The 17826-nt window shown below is 34.6% G+C and overlaps 1 protein-coding gene across 4 annotated transcripts in view; it reads right to left on the reverse strand.

Moving 5' to 3' along the window:
- Positions 1-1236: 1236 nt before the first annotated feature.
- MYO6 (myosin VI) overlaps positions 1237-17826 on the reverse strand; it is a 78833-nt gene continuing 62243 nt past the window's right edge. The window contains exons 28-34 of one of the 4 annotated variants that reach the window (XM_061460442.1): positions 15525-15554; positions 15030-15068; positions 11553-11656; positions 10074-10205; positions 7078-7104; positions 4925-5143; positions 1237-3507 (exon numbers count right to left, since the gene is read on the reverse strand). In XM_061460442.1, coding sequence (XP_061316426.1) covers positions 3308-3507; positions 4925-5143; positions 7078-7104; positions 10074-10205; positions 11553-11656; positions 15030-15068; positions 15525-15554 — 751 coding nt within the window. In that variant the 3' untranslated portion in view covers positions 1237-3307. The remainder of the gene's footprint in view (positions 3508-4924; positions 5144-7077; positions 7105-10073; positions 10206-11552; positions 11657-15029; positions 15069-15524; positions 15555-17826) is intronic. The other 3 variants (XM_061460443.1, XM_061460444.1, XM_061460445.1) reach the window with 3 other exon arrangements.

A 17826-nucleotide genomic window follows, 5' to 3' on the forward strand; every position in this document is an offset into this window, starting at 1 on the left:
TATCCTATTCGTAAATTAATTTACCATTAACTTATTAGGCTTTAAATCTTTAAAGACAAAACGGCAAGAGAGATACAACTGATATTTCAATATGGAATGTATTTATTTATTTTATTTTTTTTTTTATTTTTCAGTACAGGATTAGGAGGTCATTTAAATACTTTAAATAAAGATTTTGGAGAAAACCCCGAAGAATTCAACTAGGTGAAGAAAAACAATCTTATCAGTGGATGAAAGACAAGTATTTAATGATCTGGTGATCTTGAAGACACATTCTCTAGGAAATTCCTATTCCTGAGTCACCTAACCAGGGAGGAGTCTCACATGCTAACTTTCTACCTTTCCTGTGCTTTGGGGAGTGTTTCATGCAGAAGATCTCAGCTATGGTGGGCAACTTCACTGAGGCAGGATGAATTATTATTTTTCCTTTTAATCAAACACACAGAACCAAGCCAACATGTTTACCTCATACCTGCACTTTAAAATGACAAATTAAATGTTTTGGTACAACCACAGATCAGAAGGGCATTAGGAACACTATAATTCTACAGATCAGCCCTCTCCCCGCACCTTTTATTTCCTCTCCAGATCAACCAGCAGCATAATTATCTGACACTGTAGACAGGTCTATAGAAACTACCTGTAAGCAGCTCAATATTGCCTGATGTGTAAAAAAAAAAAAAAAAACAATAAAAATCTGAAATGAATTGAAAATTAATTCTGCTGCACAAAAAGATCAGTAAAACTTGAGGCAGATCCTGCTTTTAGTGCAGAGAAAAAAAAAGAAATAAAACAAAAACCAACAAACAAACTGGACTACCCTGATTTTTGGAATGCATCTTCTGCCTGTCTAAGGCATACTGCAGGAGCAATGCAGAGAGGTGGGAACATCTCATCTGGGAGCATCTCATTTGAGGTCACCCAGCCACCAGTTCCTCTTCCACTATTTCAAAGTCAATTTAATTTCCCTGATAGCTGATATTTGTTTGCCGTTTAGTTAAGAGAATTTCTTGCATACCCCATTCTGAAAAACAGATTTTCTTTCTGATGCCAGTCAAGGAAATCCTGGCATAATCAAAGGAACAGACTGGGAAAAATCAGTTAACAGTCTTATTTATTTGAAGTTCCCCACGAGTGTTTTTACACATATATATACACTAAAATATTTAAGCATATATATGTGTATGTACATATACACATACTTACCATGTTCAGTCTCATATGATCTGTTTCATATATATATATAAACTGAGACTGAATATGTTAAGTCAAGAAGCTAAATCCAGATAGAAATAATTACAGGGCAGGGCACCTCCACCCTATCAGTTCAGTGATTTTTCTTCCTTGTATCTCATTAACAATCATAGCTTCTTGCAGTGCCAAGTTTCTGGATACTGGCAGTCCAAGTTCCAATTCAGTAACACATTAAAGCAGTAATCTTAATTTCATAAGCAGCACCCTTAGACTCATGCAACATTGTACACGTTTGTACACAACTTGCTAGCCAGCAGTCTGATGCACTTCTCCTTTCATCTTCCAGGCAAAATCACTGCTTCAGTTAAGAATTTGGGTAAAACGAAAACATTTTCTTGTTTGAAACCACATGACTGATTAGTGAAGCGGGTAGGTAGGGGAAGCTGAGATTCCCTGACATGGTGGACCCATAAACATTGCTCAAGTATCTCCACACGTATGACAGTAAGGGGTGCATTTATAACTGAAAGCAGACTGTGGCATGCAACCACGATCTGAGTTTGGAAAAGATGTATGCATTGGGAGCCTTCTCTGTGCTTCAGAGAAATTTATTAATTTAGTTTTTAAATGCATAAATATACTTAAGTTTCCAAGAGGTTTCAAACTGAACAAACAGCGAGGAAATTATTCTACAGTGTAAGCAAACTTTGTCAATTCATAGAAAAACAGCTCATTTTGACATCAGGTTGAATAGTAATTGGACATCAAGCTACTTATGTTTTGAGTTCCTATCAGAGAGATAATAAATAATCAAGTTTAATTTGTTGAAATAATGGCCAGCATGGTGAAATAATGTTTGCATAAGTGAACAAGATGCATTTTAAAACTGTATGAAATTAATAATTCCCACCCAAAAAACCTCCCATAACAAACTGCTTAATAAGGGAACTGTTGCAAGCTATGAAACCTGACAAAGGAGATTAAGATAAAGCTCAGTGTCTGAATCAATACAATATTGCAGTATACTAAAAATTGTAGCTATTTCATCAGCACATAGCATTAAGATGATTCATTATGTTATTGGAACAAAGTTTTATACAACCTATAGAAGATACAGACCTTGAGCTCATTACAACTAAAATAAACAGAATCTCTGAGGCTCAGGCCTCTTTATTCAGGTAAGTTATACTGCCACCAAAAAAGCTGAACATATTTCCCTTATGTTATCCTGAATCTTATATGCCTTCAGATACAAGTCTTGGACAGTTTTGCATAATATATTGAAATTACACTACCTGGATAAACAAACCGTCCAAGAATTCCTAATCAAAATTTGGTCAGGAAAAGAAAAGTATAAGGAAATTTGTACTGAAAGAGAAAAAAAGAAAAAGAAACTAAGAGAGAAGTGGTATAAACCCTAATGAGCAGTACATTCTTTGAGTACCTCCAATATTACACAATATTGACATATATGAATGCTCTTCTCAGAATGTACAGAAACCCATTTCTCTTAAACCAAGACAGAGAACACATTAAATAGGAATTTATGGGTCTCAAATTTAGGAGGATTTCCCGTCATTTTCTGGAAAAAGTCAGTAAAACAGACACTAACCAGTTTTCAAATCAGGACATAAAATGTCTCAGACTATATAAAAGTATACTCCAACTTCTCCAGAACAGAAGTCAAAGCTAAGGCCTCACGATTCCAGTTATTAGAAACAGCATATCCTCTTTACTAGGCCACCACTTGAAGCTGATGACTCAGTGTTTTAAAGAGGGATTTTACAAAAAGGTGGTAGCAATATGTACCCAAGTGTTAAGAGTTATAACAGAAACTGTTAAAGAAAATGCAACATATAAACAAACCACAACAAGCTACACTGACTGAAGTTTCTTCAAGGTCCTCAAACCTAGTAAAAGTCACTACAGAAATTAAAACGTCATAAAGTACAAATTAACAAACCTCATGATTAATAAAATCTGTTCACTTTATATTAAACATCTCTAATATGATTATAGAATGTGTTTATGTCCTCTGTCGTGCAGAGGAACTCTTCCCTTTGAATCACAGGCAAGGGTTCTCCTCTCAAACGCTACTGGGCAAAATGATCATTTATTTCAACAGGTTCTGCAGCATAGCTGTAGCATATGTAGGACGAGCTTGTCGGCTTTCAATGGCATTCTGAAGATACTGGATACCTCCACAGCGCTCCCAAATCTCTTCAAATTGTCTCGGCAAAATTTCAGCACCTCGCTTTCGAGTTAAGCCAGTCTCTTCAAGATTAAGCTCACACATATCCATATCATCCTTACCTGAAATGATGAAGGGAAGAAGAAAAAGGTTTTACATCATTCTAACAACCCATTAACAAAGACTGATTAGATCTTTCTTAATTAGATTTCCTCTCTCAAGCTCTGCATTGTTAACAGACTGCAGAGCTTATGAGGAAATCAGTTTGCAGAGAGAGATTTTTTTGGTTTCATTTTGTTGTGACACACAGAGCAGAAAAGCACATCAGAAAAAAACTAGTATCATATGCTGCAACTGACAAAATTGTGCTTAAAAAGCGAGCAAAAAGGAACAAAGGAAAGAAGCAGAGAAGATCAGCATGTTTATATATATTCTCCCGAAATCCACTGCAGGATGACAACTACATTTGTTTTACACTTTTGAGTTTTACACAGTTTTAAAGTAAATTTCTGTTCTTATTTTTTTTAAAAGAGGCAAAGCAACTAAAAACTTGAGACTTTTGATCAAGTGGACAGTATTCTTATTCTGTCAGCCTCCCAGGCTAAACAAACAGTATTTACCAAATGGGACTGACACAAGGAATCCAATGAAATGAGGAGTGTAGCTCACTCACTATATTTTAATCTTATTTTTAATAGGCAATCCATTGCATGTGATATTCACGACAGCAGAGCTACTTTTAGGTAGGGGCTTTGACACTGAACAGGCACAGTTGCTATATGGAATTCTATTAAAAATAATTAGCAGAAAACAAAGGAAGTTTTGTTGCTAGCAAAGCATCTCTTTGAAGCTAAACAAATTGGTTATGGCCTTTTCCTCAGTTTCTAAGTTAAATACAAAACCTCAAAACACAGAACAATAAACATCATTTCTCCAGTGTTTTCTCCCCTTCTATTATCCTCCAGAACAGGAAGATGCATTTCATTACCAGATCAATCTCTACCTATCCACTGCTGCATTTAGTTTCTATTTTAGATGTTTAAGATTAACAAGTTAGATCCCCATCTAGGCAGCATAAATGTGGCAAAAGCTTCAATTTGCTATCAGCACCATACTAAACAAACTGGAAAGGCAATATATCACACCCACAACTTGTTTTGATACAAACTGCTGTAATTTTCCAAAGCTGACTAAAAAACCAATGCAATGATAGGGAGAACTTTCACAGATGAATTGTGATGTTTATCTTCACACGGTCTCCTGAGAATAATCTGAGGACACCTAAGAAAAAAGCGATTCACATTTGGATTCCCAGATAAAGTACATGTACAAGTAAAACGCGTGATCGGTTACATCTCCAAGGGATATTTTGTAACAGCCACTAGTAACAGCAGTCCCTAATCCTCACATTCTGCCTATACTAGAACTGCTGATGTAAAAATGAGGATACAATGTGAAAAACCTGTATCATCAGCCTCTTCTTCTAAAGTTGTCAGCTCTGAACCTTTCCAACCTCTGAATTTTGCTTTCAATACCAACCTGCTACAAGAAGAATGGGTGCCTTGTCAGGATGGAGTTCCATTTGTCGAGCAATCCACGGCCCATCAAAATGTGCATACCACCAACCCTTCTTCTTGTTCTGGGGATCTTTGTATTGGTCTGCGGGACGGATGAAGGGAATACGGAAGTAACGCTGCTGCCTGTTCATTTCAATCTCCTGTTGTCTGCCTGGTAGCTGGGTGGTTGGATTCTGTTGAGCTATTGTACAAAAAAAAAAAAAAAAAAAAGCCAAAACATAAACAAGCGAACAAAAAAAAATAATTAGAAAAATTAGAAAACAAGAAAACTGAATTACGACTTGCCTGGTTAATCAGCAAAGCAAGAAAAAAAAACAAACCTCCAAAACCAAACCAAACCCTTCAAAACCTGAGAGATTCTCTGAATACAAGGTCATATGAAGTCTCACTGAGCCAAAAGACTACTCCCATCTCATATAATGCGCATTCTTCTAATCACTTTAAGTACCATACCGGTGAGGAAAGGCTCCCGTTAACTACTGTGTCTATTATGTTGCTCAGTGGCATTGCGTATGTTTAGACAAAACAAAGTGAGTAAAATAACACATTCTGCTTTAAATCAATATTTAAACTTAAATTTCACATATAAAATTTCTTACTAACCAGAAACATTCAGTCCATCTCTTTGCAAAACAAGGTCACAGAGCAAGGAAGCATTTTCAGTTACAAAAACACAAAGCACCACTTGAAGGCTTTTGACAGTCAACATAGAAGGGTGTTATAATACTGTTAAAAATCACTGATTTATTAGTAGAAATGCTGACAACAAATACTGCTTATTATAAAGCTGCCTCCCAACATACCTTTCTTCCTAGATTTCTGCATCCTACACTCCAGCATTCGAATTACTCTCTTGATCACTTCCTTTTTTAAAGAAATTTGTGATCAACAGACCAAACTTCTAGAGACAGTTATACAGAAGCTTCTTATATATTTTTGGTAAATGTTTCCCATGTGCATTTTTGCACTCCCTCGGAGTCCCACACTTTTTTTTTGAAATGTCCCCACATTTCAAACTTAGAAACTTTCTTTTGGACAAAAGCAAATACTTTATGTTAACCCATCAATTGATCAATCATCTTAATGTTATATATATACTACCATAATCAGGTTTAAATAGTAAATGCTTTTACAAGCAAGATCCTTTCCTTTAATAACTGCCTCCTTCAAAAATTTATTACTGATCTTGTTTTAGAAATACCCTGTTCAAGAAATTCTGAGTATGAATTTCTCCTCTACAAAGAAAAAAACCCAGTATTAACAGTTCCGTATTTCAGCTTAAAGGCATAATTGAAAGTTAATTCCTTTTTTCATCCATTGCCTATTAAACAGCCAAGCTAATTTTTGAGCTAAAATCTAATAAACTAAAAATGACTATCACTTCTAATAATGCATTTTTTACAGTTATGAACAAGACTAACAGACAGGGAGACATACCTTACAGTTTATTAGAAATTAATTCTACTTTCTGCAAATTGTCTGAACTTTCACTTTTTGCACTGCAATGGTTATTGCTAAGGCCTGTTTCTACACCTATGGATACCTAAATCCAAGAAGAAATCTAGAGGATAGGAATGCTAAGCAGCCAATATAGCTTCTACTTTTAAGTACTATGGAACTGCAGTGCTTTATTCAAAAGAAACCACCACCTGCATGTTAGTCTCTGTGCTAGAAAAATAGCTGTTATTTTGATTCCAGAGTTTTGCTACAACAAAGTCATGTGCAGACAGTAAAAAAATGCCAGAACAAGCAAAGTATTTCTTGGAAAGGGGGGTGGGGGGCCAGGAGGGAAGGAAGAAAGAAAGAAAAAAATAGGAGGGCATACCTTAAAGCAACGTACATAAAAAGGTTATTTCTTCTTCCTTCCCATGACTACTCAGATAGGTAGGATCTCATGAAGATGAGTACATTCAGAAATTACTAGAGTAACATGCAATTGCCAACAGTTGAATAACATCACCAAATTGCTAAAGAGACTGGGTTTTGGTTTTGTTTTTTTAACGATTAAATTTTATGCATATGTGTAGCAAAACACTGGATTAATTAAAGTTAGTATAAAGCTCTCAAGTCTTCCTATTCTTCAAAGTTAGCTTAAATAACCATCTTCCCACTTACGTGAATTGGTCAAAAATGGTGCAAAATCTGTGAACAAATATTACATGTTGAACAAAACTTTAAAGTGCTGATCCTTTATAAGTTATTGGTTCATTACCTCAATATTTTTTACCAATGTTGGTGATAGACAAATGGAAATCCTACTTACAAAATGACAGATGTTGAGCTAAGTATTTTACTCATTTTTTGCTCACAGACATATGTAAAATGTCTCCTTTTCTCAAGTTTCAGAGATATCCAACTGATTCTATTTCCATCAGGATTTAATTTTGGAATTGATTACTTCAATGATTTGCAATGCCTGTTATGAAACCTCAGTTGTATAGATGCTAAACACAGGTTGCTGTGACAAATCTGCTAGTTAATTAACGTATTCCTTTTAATTTTTGACATTTCTGCTAGGAAAAAATTTCCAGACCTCCATTAATACCAAATCTGCCTATTCCAGTAATAAAACACAAACCAGTGTTTAGCTTCTATAATGAATGTATGAACTTAATTAAGGAATACCTGTAAAATCATACTACATCAGTGAAAAGACAGTAGGAAAAAACTGTATCACTTGAAGCACATATTCACAGACACCAGAAAGACTTTTAGCTTAAACAGCTAAGAAATCAGAGTTCCTTTCTACTCCCTTCTTACTTTCTACTCCCTTAGATCACTGTAATGCATAGATGTGAAAAGTACATGTAGTATAATTATTTGCAATAGGAAGAATTACTTCGGACATTAATGAGAATCTCTTCTAAGGTCACTCTCACTGACTTTCTTCCGAACTGCAATGTTTCTTTAGGAACACAAAGCTGTATTTCAAGAAAAGCAATGCAATGAAAAGCACTGAAAATCATGCTGTAAATGTCTGTGATAAGAACATGAATATTCCAAGCTTTGTTTACACAAATCCAAAGATTAGGTGCTCTTTAATACTCCCCATTGGCAATACTGTGCACGAGTATTTATTTTACCCATTTAACTCCAGACAGAACTTACAAACTCAAATTCAGAGCAACTTATCACTTTGCACAAGTGCTTCAAATGCCCTTTCCTGCTGTTTCAGTCATAAATTTTCTTTAAAACAATGTTATTAGGCACAGCCACAAGGACCTGAGCATGTAACTCAGTAAATTAATCAAGCGGAAAGGGACACCTCTGTGTAAGGACTAACACTGAGAGTAACTAGGGCACCTGTGCCCCTTGGGGTCTGTACCCCTCATGTCCTGGGACAATGCTCTAATCCTAGGCTAACGGGACTTTGGGCAGAGCATCTTCTGCCCTTTTTTCCCTTTTCTGAGCCTCTCCCGTTAACTGTGTGGCCATGAACAAAAGAATCATGTAATAAGAAGACAGCAGGAAAGAATCAACTAAATTATTATATCCATTTGCTATGATTCCATTAATTCCTCAGATTCCTTTTATAACAGACAATCACTGGACTTTAAGGGTGGGTGGCAGGAAGAGAGTAACAATTCACTCTGCAAATATTGCTCCAGAAACCAACCACCTAATTTTCAGGTCTGCAAGTGTTTAATATGGTAACTCCAACACCACCTTGTTGAATTTGAAAGGCACTCACTTATTCTCATTAGTGCACTGCTTTCACAATAAACACCCATCTATGAAATCAGCAGAATGACAGTCTAATAAGAAAGCAGGAACTACACAAAATTTGATATTGCAATTTTTGTTTCTGGGATGACAACACACATAAAATTTTAAAAAAGAGAACAGAACCTAAAGTACGTGAGGCTTACAGTACTGTAAATGAGGAAATTATTAGCACCTTTTAAAAGTATCTGCATCTATGTCTATATACCTATACCTTGTGAAAGAATAAAATAATGAGAAAAAAATGTTATCACCAACACTTCTGCTTGTGTCAGGACCCTAAATATAACAGCGTACTACATAACAGAACGATTCCTTCCAATCTTACTTTTCAGAGCATAAAAAAAAAAAAGAAAACCAAACAACAACAACAACAAAAAACAACCCATGCAGTTCTGTTAAACGGACTATTTGAAAACAGCCACAAGTGGTGTTCCCCAGGGCTCAGTACTGGAGCCATTTCTGCTTAGTATCTTTTTTAGTGATCTAGATGAGGGGATCAAGTGCACCCTCAGTAAATTTGCAGAGAACAGCAAGCTGGGCAGGAGTGTTGATCTGCTTCAGGGTAGGAAGGGTCTACAAGGGAATCTGGACAGGCTGGCTGGATGGGTGCAAGGCAGGTGTCAGTCTCTTCTCCCAAGTAACAAGTGATAGGACAAGAGGAAATGGACTCAAGTTGTGCCAGGGGAGGTTTAGATTGGATATTAGGAAAAATGCCTTCAGTGAAAGGGTTGTCAGGCAATGGAATAGGGTGCCCAGGGAAGTATGGAGTCACCAGGCCTGGAGATATTTAAAGGACATGGAGATGTAGCACTTATGGACATGGTTTAGGGCTGTACTTGGTAGTGCTAGGTTTGCAAGTTGGATTCAATGATCTTAAAGGTCTATTCGAACCTAAACAATTCTAAGATTCTAACTATTTTTAGAACCTCTATTCTACCCTTCATTATAATTCTGTGTACTAAACTCTAACTACTCTCAGAAAGCAGCATTTTTAATTACAGAGTTCAGAACAACCTTAAAAACAAGTCTCAAAAGTCTCAAAATGCAAACCACAGTTTCATAAATGGAAAATTATCATTTAGGAAAAATTCCAGGAACGGCAATAACAAATCAAGAATTATTTTTAACAGACGTGAGATGGTATGAGAAAAGGTTTTAGGGAGAGCTATTCAGTACCTCTGGGTCTCCTGAAAGTACTCTACTTTCTGCAAAGTATTTGTCAGTTCCCATCTTTTCAAATATTTACCTTAAATCAATATAAAAATACTCTTTAAAGAAACCCAAGAATTTCCTTCAACTTAGCAAACCCAAAAGTCATTCTAGAAATATTTTCTTTGGAGTATTGTCACCAAAATTATTAGAAACACAAAATTGTTTTCCCTTACCATAGTCTGTAACTGATTTGGGAGCACGCTGTTCTGCTTCTGCATTACGTTTCCTATTCTTGGATTTCCAAGCATGATACACCTTTAGCCTTCTGTGAAACTCTTCTCTGCAAGCTGCCAGCAGTTCAATATCTGTCTCAAAAATAAGAAATGAACAGAAAAGTGAGAAAAATTGGAAAAATAATTTATGAAATGATTTTCTATATTGAGGTGAAGAACTTTAGAGCACGTTTTAATACTAATATGTTGTATAATAAATCCTTATTCTCTGCAGCAACAGGACCTGTATTTTATGGCCCAGAAAGTCCCTTTAGTGCTATATATCATTTTCACCTTTAGAGTAATGGCAGTCCCCAAAGTAGCTGTTCTACTGTGAGATATGGAGCAGTGAAATATTACAAATAAAATTTTCACTTCACTAAATTTTCCTGTTGACTTTATCACAAGTCAAACAGTTCAGAACCAGATAAAATTTCACTGCTGAACTTTATGTCTGCAACTGAGAAAAAGAAAAAAAAAATGGCAATGTGACTGCTCAGATCTAGGTTCTTCTTCCACTTTTTTAGACATATTTTAGTTTTTCTGAATTTCATGAAACTAAGAGACTGAACAATTGGAAAGCTTTTTCATTAATATCTGAAGAGTATCCAAACTGGCTTCACTAGGGGTGAAAACAAATTAGCATTAGTATTACTGTACCACCTATTCAGCTAAAAACATTGCTCCAGTCTTTCAGATGTAAAAAAAATAGATGCAGAGTCAGAATTTGGAGCTAACTTCAGGTTTTAAATAAAAATAAAGAGAATGGGTTTGTTTCCATTTTCTACATCCATGGAGAAATTCTCAATTATCTTGAATCAGAAATTAACCAACTGCTTTCAATCAGAGGAGGGAATATTTAATAAAGTAATAATTACTGTGTTTCTATCTTCTTAACATTGGGGGAAAAGTAATAAATGTCCCAACTGTGAACTTCCCAAATTAAGTTACACATTCTGAAAATTATATAATAATCTGAACATCTAAGGCAGAAAATATCCTGTGCTTTACATGTCATTCGCTTCTTTGTGATTTGGTGACAGCAAGAAGTGATAGCAAAATATTTCTTAGAACACACATATTCTTGGTAAAGCACAATAACAGTGATTCACTTTGTGGAAATACATAAAACTGAGACAATTTAATTAAAAAATTAGAATGCGTATCTCATGGCCCAAGCAGTTTAACATCACAAATATGCAATCACTAAAAGAGGTAACAAAGGAAATTCTGTTTCCTCAATACGGAAATACGTTATTTGCTGTTCCCTTTAGGGTAACAGAACTTTGTAAAATTAATTTAACATTCATTCAAACCTGAATAAATTCCCAAGCAAGATTTTATCTCTGTCACAGGAAGAAAGTAACAATTTTCATATTAACTACAACTTGACTTCTCAAATCAGGTAAAAAAACCCAAACCAAACAAAACCAAACTTACCACAGGATGTGTTGATTGTATCACGAAGCTCTGCATACTTCCACTTACTGAGATCATGCTTCTTAGTACCAGCAGCAGCTTTCGTAGCTTGAACTGAAGGACCCCTGCAATTTTTTTAAAAAATATAAATGCATTTTTTAAAGTATGAAACAGGAACTTTTACAACAGGATGAACAGATCCCACAATCAATACTGCAACGTGCTTATTACAATGAAAACCAGCAGCAGAGAGACCGAATTAAAAAGCAAAGTACCATATTATTTTCAAGATGTCCAAATGATTAAGTGAAAGCACCTTTTACATCCAAAATCATATAATAACCTGATTTGTTGCCTAGACATTAAAAGGAGTTCTCATAAATAATGACCCCTTATGTGTGAAAAGATACATATTCTATTTATGTGTACATCACCCCATGCTGGTGTACATTTTTCTTAGCACTAGTCAAAATGCAGAATACAGGCAACAAAGAGTAGACACATATACATTTTTAGTTCCATTCATAAAAATAGATGAGGGAAAGTATTTCTAGAGTAGACAAGAAGTAAGAAAAGGTGTTTCTTCTGCTGTTTAAAACTGGACTAGGACAAAATCCTTGTTACAAGACCATAAAAAATATTCCATGTCTTTGACTCAAGTCAAAGTTGAGAGAAGAAATCAAATTAATTCTGTATTAATTATAAATTAGCTGCCTGACAAAGGCAGTATTTATTCACGGGAGGAGGGGGGAGAAGGAAAGAGGAAATCATCAAGAGGTACCAAGGCAAAAAAAAAGACCAAAAGAACTCTCAGAACTCAGAAACTCTCAGAAGAAAGGCCGACCAGTACAAAAAGAATCATCCAGAAACAGTGATTTTCAAAGACAAAAAGTATTCATCTTGCAGGTAGTATGCAAAGTCAACAGCAAATGGAAATGAGAAATCATTACTAAAATCTCCGTCACCTTAATATGTATAAGGTTATCCATATAACAAACAAACAAACAAACATTGCCTGTATGCATATAAAGATAAACCAGATTTTTTTTCTTATTACTTTCTTTTTTTCTTTAAAAATTGTAAGGATGAGAAGTAAAAGAACTCTCCCTTAGAAGGGGCAAACTTCCCATGATTGTTTGGATATAAACAAAGTTCAAAATACCTCAACATTCAGTTCAGAAGGAAGTCAAGAACAGCCGCATGATTTTACCAATCTCTGCATAATGCCCATGACTAAGAACATGAGGCAAACTGAATTATCTTTCAGGATCTCAGAAGATTTGTTCAGAATAAACTAGATATTTAACAGGGTAGCAAAATACTTGATGCAGTATGTCACATTAAAAATTCACAGGAGAGAAAATCAGGAGAAACTGGGCCTTTTCATTTAAAGTCTGTGCACAGCACAGTATTTTCGTGGGACTATTACCATATGACAGTATTTAAAATCCAGTTAATATAATTTTGAAGTTTATTTTTCCATAAATGTCTTATGAAGTTTGATGTTGTTTATTTTCCCTATTTAGTTGACAGCTCCATGTAAATGTAGCAGTTTTGAAAGCAGTTAACAAATGCAATTAAAGTTTCATAGAATAAAACAATCTGTTTAACCAAATGTTCTTTTTAATAGTAACTGAACCATCTCTTCAAATGTAATTAAAAATACACAATCTTAATGTTTATTGCAGCATCAGCTTAATTATGACTACTCATACTACTAATCTGACTCAACACACAGCTTCCAGTTATGGTGTCTGAGAAGTCTGACACAAAATTACCTCTTTGACTTTTAGTCAGTACATAGATGAGGGACACGAACTTTTCCTCACCCTAAGCACTACTTGTAAGTGTTAAACAAATCATTACAGTCTCCTTCAAAACACATATTTTAATATTTTGTTAGCATTGGCATACCTGTACGACATTAAAAGATTGCTGATAAATATAACTTCCATTGCCTGGTCTCTAACCTTCTTGAACCTAATTTGACAAATCCTATGGATTTTCCTTATTTAGCAACACTACCCACCACTCTAAGAGTTTGCTACATAATTTAGAGCAGCAGAACTAGGCTGTAAAATCTCTGGTTAAACTTGTAATCTTTAAGAATGCTAATCCAATTGAACAGCTTAGTCTTTCCATTCCAGTGTTACTGTGCACTCTGCAGATCATTCTTCTGTTTTCTACATGACTTTAAGCATAACATTCTGGCAGTAAGAGCAGCATCATACTTGATAACCAGTCTTCACTGTTCAGTCTTTCACCACTCAATCTGACAAAAGTTATGTATCATAAACAGTATTTTCAGACTTAAAAAAAATTGTCAGTCTCAAGTCAAGAGTTCCAAGTATATGAAAAGTGATAATGAATATGAAAAAAAAAAAAAGTTCAACAAGCATGCAGTAAGAAGTATTGTATTTAGAATTCAACCCAAACACAGAGCCTCTGTGTTTTGGCCCAAAGTTCTGTGATACTTTGCACACTAAGAATTGACCATTGTTATTGGAACTATATAAATATATGCAATATAAACTAGCCATCTAAATTCACATGCAAATTTAATTACACACAACATTGTTTATTCCTATTCTTAAAATACCACTGCAAGAAATAAATTGGTTAACAGCTGCATTCCCAATTTTCAATGCAACAACTAGAAAATTCATCAATCACGTGAGACTGATCACTTTCAGACTACATATACACAGCATAGTACCTTGCTTAATAACAGATTCACTTTTTAAAACTAAACAATTTTACTTCTTACGTAAGCTTCAGAAAATGAATGTCAAAAGGTTATTTCTGTCCTCAAGCTGTACAAAATCATTTCTAATTACTCACTGATATGGAGGATATTATAACAATTTATTTTAACAGAGAATTAGTATTCTAACAGAAACTAGCATGAGACTGTTCCAAAAGAATTTATTCAGATCAAAATCTCCATTCTCCCTTCCTCCCGCATTGTGTGTAAAATGTTGCATTAGCATTCAAGAAATCTCAGAAGGGGATTTTGTTTAGATGTCTTAAGAGGGGTTTTAATATGCTTTTGACATGCTAATTTTCAAAACTGCTTTTATTTGAAGGAAATTGTAACTTGAAGATCACCTTATTAACAGCACTAACAGTTACATTATCATTAAATAACCTCATTAACTCAGTGGTGAATCTGTAGAAACACTCCTTTGAAAGATGTGGAGCCTAGTTTGCTATTATAATTATATGAAAGGTGAAAAGAGAACAGAGCACAAAATACCAGGGTATGTGAACTACTCTTATTCTTTTTTCTATATATTATCAATTAAAATAGCAGAAAAATAATTGCTGAAAAAGGCGTTGATAGAGGAGATTTATCTGAAAGAAATAATTGTTAATCTGCTTAGCACTTAAAACGCCCCAGATTCCAGTATTTTTCATTCCATAATAATTCAACCCATTTCATGTGTGTGATTTCTTTGTATAAATGATTGATTCATTTGCTGTTGTCTTCTCACCTACCTAGACAATATTTCTGACATTTCTGTGGCCATTTGTTCCCTATAAGAAAATTGATAAATAAGCATAAACCAAGCATACTGATATAAAAACAGCCTTTTTAACTTTGAAAGTCTCTTGCCAACTAAACTGAAGCTAATTCAAGGGTATAAAACAAAAGGCTATGTATTTTAAATCCCTTTCCATTCTAATATGCATGCATACATACAGTCCTGATCCTGCATAGAGAAATAAATCACACAGGGCAGGGAAAAACGGACGGAATGGGAAAATGTTTACACTAATTACATAATAGTCTTTAAATTGATATTATTAGGTATATTAGATTATTAAGTTGTTTATTAGACATCAGCAAAGTAGTGGATATAAGGTATTAAAAATCAATCTGAAGATTATTATGGGGTATTAGTAAATAAGAGGACAATATCAATTTTATTTGAATTAATTAGTATTGCTTTTTTTCCTATTAAGGAATTCAAATAGAAAAAAATGCCATACGCAGTCATTTGCAGTTTTGTTCCATCAGCTCTGTAAATAAAAGATATTTGTGTTAGATAGACTACTTCATAGTTACCTTTCTAATAATGTGAAAAAGTAAAAGGTGGGTCATAGCATTTCTTGCTCTCTCATCAAAGATTTTTAGACATGCTACTGTTGTACGTTATGCCTGGATAAGCACATTATAAGAAAAAACAGCAATTCTCTTGTAGGTACTCTGGTAACAGGACAAATGGTTTCTTCACGCAAGCTGTGAAAAGAGAGCGAGTTCGACTGCCTTACAGAAGACCAACATGCACACACATGCAGCACTGAATATGGTACAAACTAGAATTTATTTGGATTGCTCCATGCAAGGCATGGAACAGATATACTGACACCACCTTCACTGAGGCTACCTTATTTTGGTGCTGTATGCTATACTATATGCTTCAATAAGACACATAATTAAAAAATATTGTAGTTGAAAACAGATGGTTATTATTTAACTAATTTTTTATTTAAGTGCTAAGCACTTCTGTTATTTCACCCCTATGTATGGTAACATGCTTTCAAATTACAGATGAGTAATACAATTGGATGAAGTTAGGAGAAGTCCAGTGTATCCAGAACAGAATAAGCACAAATAAAAAATAGTCTATCCACTGCCACAACAAACAACTCTTCTTCTTTGACAGCCAATGAGTATATTTTTCAGAGAAACTACTCATGAATCCTTAAATATCTATGAAAACTAATGGTGAATGGAGCAAGGTATTAAGGAGAAAAGAAATGAAGCAGGGGCTACTCATTTTTAAATATGACAACAAGCAAGTATGACATTGTTCCCTAAAAATGAGCAAAATACAAGAGTTCCTTCAAAGTGGCACATCAAATTCACCTTGTTCTTACTATTTGCACTACACAGGTAGTTCAGCACAATGGAAAAATACCCCTTTATTCATGCCAACATAAATATAAGCAGGAAGTTATAATTTGCAAAATTGTGTGAAAACACTGCAGAACCAGTTACACTGCATTAATTCAATATGGAGTGATACCTGCTTTATCTAACAAAAGCAAAATTTAACAGAAAAGGCAAATATACATACATAAAACTCACAGTGATTTCAGTGTATCATATGGTAACACACCTGTTTTGAATACAGAAGATGGCAGAATATAACTTTTTTAGACTCTAATGAAATTTTAATTTACATCAGTTAAAATAAGTCCTGAAAATTTATATAAATCATGATGTGTTTTTTTCAAACCAATAAATAGTTTTAATTTCAGAGAATTCCCACAGTTTCTATCTTTTAGCCAATTCCTACAGTTAAGTGGAAATCTACCCCTGGATTTCCATAGAAGGCATTGGAGTCTGGAGAATGTTTTCATTTGTTTTTAAACAAACCAAAACAAAAATCAAATCAAAGCAGAAATTAAAAGCACTTTCTTCAATTTTTGGACATGCTTAAACTTCTTTGAAGTAGACTGCAGAAACTGAAGTGAAAAAATTTGCTAATGGCTAAAAAGCCCCTCATAATAAGCTGAAAAATCTCTCTCTTGCTTTTTCTAGATTTATATATTATCTTGTTCAAGAAAGTATTTACATCACTATGTTAACATATTTATACCATTCTGCACTTTCCAATCATTCAGGAAAGTATCTTCATGCTCCTACTGCTACCTACACAGTGAAGAGAAACTGGCAATCATAAATATCAGGATGGTGAGTTCATTACCATTCTGGGACTATACAAGAAAAACAAATACCAGAATCATCCATGAGCAGTTGGAAACACTGTGGAGATCAGAGCTGATTGAAAAGTTACTGAATTGTCCAAGTACTTCCTTCCTATTGCCTCCCTTCTTTTGTATTTAAGAGAATTCTGCCAGGTTGGTGCACTAGAGTGGCTTTGAGTTTACCTTTAAAGTATTGCACCACTATGCAAACAGGTGAAGTATGAAAAATCTCCTGAACGCTTCTGTGAAGCAATTGGACATCTGAGTATATCAAAATCTTATCTGAGACAATATGACAGCTATTTTATAAATGAGGACAAAAGCACAACAATTTTAGTGTGTCTAAAAACCAATATTATACATAACAAAAAAATTACCCAGCTATCTCACAAAGACACACAGTTATTTAAAAAGTATGTATCTAGATAAAATTTGAGTAACAAAGACAACAAAGGTGGGAGCTTGAAATTTCATGGACTCACTTGGGATTTTCTTACACCCCTTCTTTCAACAAGAACAAACTGGGCAGACTAGCACTAATGAAGTCACCAATTATGTGATCATGTTTATAGGTCTC

The sequence above is a fragment of the Pezoporus flaviventris genome, unplaced genomic scaffold (genome assembly GCF_033815535.1).
Source record: "Pezoporus flaviventris isolate CSIRO_AGI_PZ_B2104156 unplaced genomic scaffold, CSIRO_AGI_Pfla_v1 ptg000031l, whole genome shotgun sequence".
Lineage (NCBI taxonomy): Eukaryota > Metazoa > Chordata > Aves > Psittaciformes > Psittacidae > Pezoporus > Pezoporus flaviventris.